The sequence below is a fragment of the Salvelinus sp. IW2-2015 genome, unplaced genomic scaffold (genome assembly GCF_002910315.2).
Source record: "Salvelinus sp. IW2-2015 unplaced genomic scaffold, ASM291031v2 Un_scaffold2416, whole genome shotgun sequence".
Lineage (NCBI taxonomy): Eukaryota > Metazoa > Chordata > Actinopteri > Salmoniformes > Salmonidae > Salvelinus > Salvelinus sp. IW2-2015.
The window spans coordinates 68358-72768 of record NW_019943737.1 but is presented as its reverse complement, the minus strand read 5'-3'; the positions used below and the strand labels follow the sequence as shown (position 1 = coordinate 72768).

The 4411-nt window shown below is 43.2% G+C and overlaps 1 protein-coding gene across 1 annotated transcript in view; it reads right to left on the bottom strand.

Moving 5' to 3' along the window:
- Positions 1–4411, bottom strand: part of LOC112073913 (synaptojanin-1-like) — a 63066-nt gene that overhangs the window by 46125 nt on the left and 12530 nt on the right. The window contains exon 2 of the mRNA XM_070440321.1: positions 3023–3182. Coding sequence (XP_070296422.1) covers positions 3023–3146 — 124 coding nt within the window. The 5' untranslated portion in view covers positions 3147–3182. The remainder of the gene's footprint in view (positions 1–3022; positions 3183–4411) is intronic.

The window sequence follows — 4411 nt, the reverse complement described above, 5'->3', positions numbered from 1 at the left end:
TCGATGCAGCGAATGAAGCACTATATGTACATCTTCTGGGTTGGTGCTAAAAACAATATGATGACATACTTAAGTCCCCTACATACTGAAATGACATTTTTACATCTATGGTATTTTGGGTCCATATAATATTAATATGATATTTAGAAAATAAGCGATAAAAATGTCACCGTCGATGAATAGATATATTTTCCTTCGTGTATGTGGGTCCTGAGTGGTTTCAGGACGGTCACAGTACTCAATGCTCAGTGGCTAGAGGCCGTCAACTACAGACTCTGGTTGAATTCGCCAGGCATGTGATCACAACTGTCGTGATGGGAGTCATTAGGGCGTTCGCAACAATGGTACCAGGCGCTGCCGGGTTAGGTTTGTGGCCGGGGTAAGGCTGTCAATTTGTAATATGAATTTGTCTTACTGACTTGCTAACTAAATGGTGAAATATTTATTTAATTTAAAAATTTTAAAAAATCCAACATATTGTGGGTAAAATATAGTTTGACCACTTAAGATGGACTAATAGTTTCAGCTGTGAATTTAAAGAGTACAATTTCCATACAGAAATGTTCACAACTGGATATTTGATTAATTGTTACTTTGAAATGATGTGAATGGTTGCATCGTAAGTGTTTGTGGTCTTAATTTTAGTGTACTGGCTTTAACTTGTCAGGGCTGAAGTTTCGCTGCCACAGAGAGCCGGCACACGAAACTAATTATATCTCCAGCTTCAGAAGCATGCTGCATCACCGCACAGTTTGGTGGTTTATGCTTGGTTATATTCACCACAGTTGGTGGTGTTATGCTTGGTATATTCACCACAGTGTTGGCTTGGTGGTTCATGCTTGGTTGATTTACCACCCACAGTTGGTGTGTTTATGCTTGTGATATATTTCACACAGTTGGTGTGGTTTATGCTTGGTTATATTCACCGACAGTGTGTGTTCATGCTTGGTTATATTCACCACAGTTGTGTGTTTCATGCTTGGTTATATTCACCACAGTTGGTGTGTTTATGCTTGGTTATATTCAGACACAGTGGTGGGTGTTCATCTTGGTTATATTCACCATAGCTTGTGTGTTCATGCTGGTTATATTCACGACAGTTGGTGTGTTTGTCATGCTGTCTATATTCATCTCACCGTTGGCTGTTATGCTTGGTTATATTACCACACAGTTGGTTGTGTTTTATGCTTGGTTATATTCACCAAGTTGGTGTGTTCAGCTTGGTATATTCACCACAGTTGGTGTGTTTATGCTTGTTAATAATATCACCCACAGTTGGTGTGTTTATTGCTTGGTTTATATCCCACACAGTTGGTGTGTTTATGCTTGGTTAATATTCACCACAGTTGGTCGTGTCCATGGCTTGGTTATATTCACCACATTGAGTGTGTTGTTATGCTTGGATATATTCCACCACAGTTGGGATGTTTATGCGTGGATTATATTCACCACAGCGTTGTGTTGGTGTTTCATTGCTTGGTTGACTATTCACCACAGTTGTGTGTGTCAATGCTTGGTTATATTCACCACAGTTGGTGTGTTAATGCTTGGTGTATATTCACCACAGTTGGTGTGTTCATGCTTGGTTAGTATTCACCAGTTAGGTGTGTTCATGCTTGGTTATATTCACCACAGTTGGTGTGTTTCATGGCTTGGTTATATTCGACCACAGTTGGTGTGTTCATGCTTGATATATATTCACCACAGTTGGTGTGTTATGCTTTGGTTACTATTCCACTCACAGTTGGTGTGTTTCATGCCTGATGGTTAATTCACACAGTTGGTGTGTTCATGCTTGGTTATTATTCACCACAGTTGTGTGTTCATAGCTTGGATATATCATCACACAGTTGGTGTAGTCCATCATGCTTATATATTCACGGCAAGTGGTGTGTTCATGGCTGGTTATAGTTCACCACAGTTGGTGTTTCATTGCTTGGTATATTCACCTACAGTTGGTGTGTTCATGCTCGGTTATATTCCACCACAGTTGGTGTGTTCAGTGGGCTTGGTTATATCACCACAGTTGGTGTGTTATGCTTGTGTTTATCACCACAGTTGGTGTGTTCATCGCTTGGTTATATTCACCACAGTTGGTGTGTTATGCTTGGTATACCACCTATCACAGTTGTGTGTCATGCTTGGTGTATATTCACCACAGTTGTGTGTGTTCATGCTTGGTTATATTCACCACAGTTGGTGTGTTCATTGCCTTGGATTATTCACCACAGTTTGGTGTGTTCATGCTTGGTTATATCACCCACGTTGGTGTGTTCATGCTTGGTTATATTCACACAGCTGGTGTGTTCATCGCTTGGTTATATCTCACCACAGTTGGTGTGTGTTCATGCTGGTTAATTCACCACAGTTGGGTGTGTCATGCTTGGATATATCACCACAGTTGTGTGTTCATGCTTGGAATATTCACCACAGTGGTGGTGTTCATGCCTTGGTTATATTCACCCCAGTTGGTGTTTCAATGCTTGGATATATTCCACTGAGAGGTGTGTTTCATGGCTTGGTTATATATTCACCACAGTTGGGTGTGTTCATGCCTTTGGTATATATTCACCTAGCGGTGTGTTGTTATGCTTGGTGTATATTCACCACAGTTGGTGTGTTCATGCTTGGTTTATTCACCACAGGTTGGGTGTGTTCATGCTTGGTTATATTCACACCAGTGTGTGTTCAGTGCTTGGATATTCACCACAGTTTGGTGTGTCAGCTAGGCAACTAAACTGGTTGAAGAGACAACATTTCAACCAGTTTTCCTCACTTGTTTTTCCACTGCACTGCAGCCGGACTGATTTATAGAGGGAAGGGATAAGGGGCTCTCTTGTGTATCTTATGATCTGCATGTTGATGGCATTCTCCCGTATAATCAATATGTCAATCTATCTAAACACAGCATGGTTTAAGGTGGGGATTGGAAATGTAATTTAAGCAATTTATAAAATGTTATAATTTTTTTTTAAACGAAAGTATCTGTGATAATCCATTAACCAATCAGCGTGTGTCTTACATAGCACGGCGACGGCGCCCGACTCGAACATGAGGCATTCATCTCTGTTCCTGGTTTCCACGATGACGCTGTACGGGGGCGGGTCCAACTTGTGGTAGATGCGATATCCTTTGCTGAAGGCCATGCTAGATCCAAGATGAGGCTGCCAATGATGTCACACCTGGAACAAAAAAAAGGACACTGTAAATCAGGACTTACTTCCTATGTAACTTCCTACTTCCTTACTTCCTATGATGACTTCCTACTTCCTTACTTCCTATGATGACTGTGATGTGGTTGTTTTAAAATGCACCGACTGAGTCGCTCCGGATAAGAGCGTCTGCTAAACGACCGACATGTAATGAATGCTAAACGACCGACATGTAATGAATGCTAAACGACCGACATGTAATGAATGCTAAACGACCGTCATGTAATGAATGCTAAACGACCGGCATGTAATGAATGCTAAACGACCGTCATGTAATGAATGCTAAACTTATGACAGCTAGCCTGTTTCGCCAGGAGAGATACCGTACGCGTAAGTGTCGGAGTCAGATTTGGACCACAAAAAATAACATTTGCTAAACACATATCTGCATGCTGTGTGTTCGTACATGTTATTCATCCTTGCACCCACACCGCTAGCGAGGTTATGCGTAGCCAGGCGCTAAAATAGAACTCCTCATTGGTTTTTAGGAGCATTTACCCACGTGGGTGATTGAAAGATGAACTGAGGTCCACACTCCAGTTGGTGGTGGTAAGGAACCTTAAAGTTGGTTGCCAACCGCAATATAAAGTCCAAAGAAGAAGACTGAAGGAGGAGAGATTACTAGAAACTAACTTCCCCTTTTATCTGTGGGTTATTTGTCAGAGTAGAGGACCTTGTGCATTTTCAGGTATCCCAGGACAAATTAGCTAGCAGCAGCAAGCTAGCTAGCTAAATGGCCGTGAATGTTTCCTGTGTTTTTTGACCTGTCCACAAATTTAATTTAGTTGGTTCAGAATTCGTTTTGATATTTCAACCTGCGTGTCCTGATCGCTTCGGGTGTGGATGGACAAAAATCAACATACGCGCAATGGTGAACGCAAGCTTGGTCTAGTCAGGATGTCGGACGCACGCGCTCGGTCTAGTCAGGATGTCGGACGCACGCGCCCGGTCTAGTCAGGATGTCGGACGCACGCGCTCGGTCTAGTCAGGATGTCGGACGCGCGCGCCCGGTTCCTAGTTCAGGATGTCGGACGCACGCGCCCGGTCTAGTCAGGATGTCGGACGCACGCGCCCGGTCTAGTCAGGATGTCGGACGCACGCGCTGGTCTAGTCAGGATGTCGGACGCAGCGCGCCCGGTCTAGTTTCAGGATGTCGGACGCACGGGCGCTCGGTCTAGTCAGGCATGTCGGGACGCACG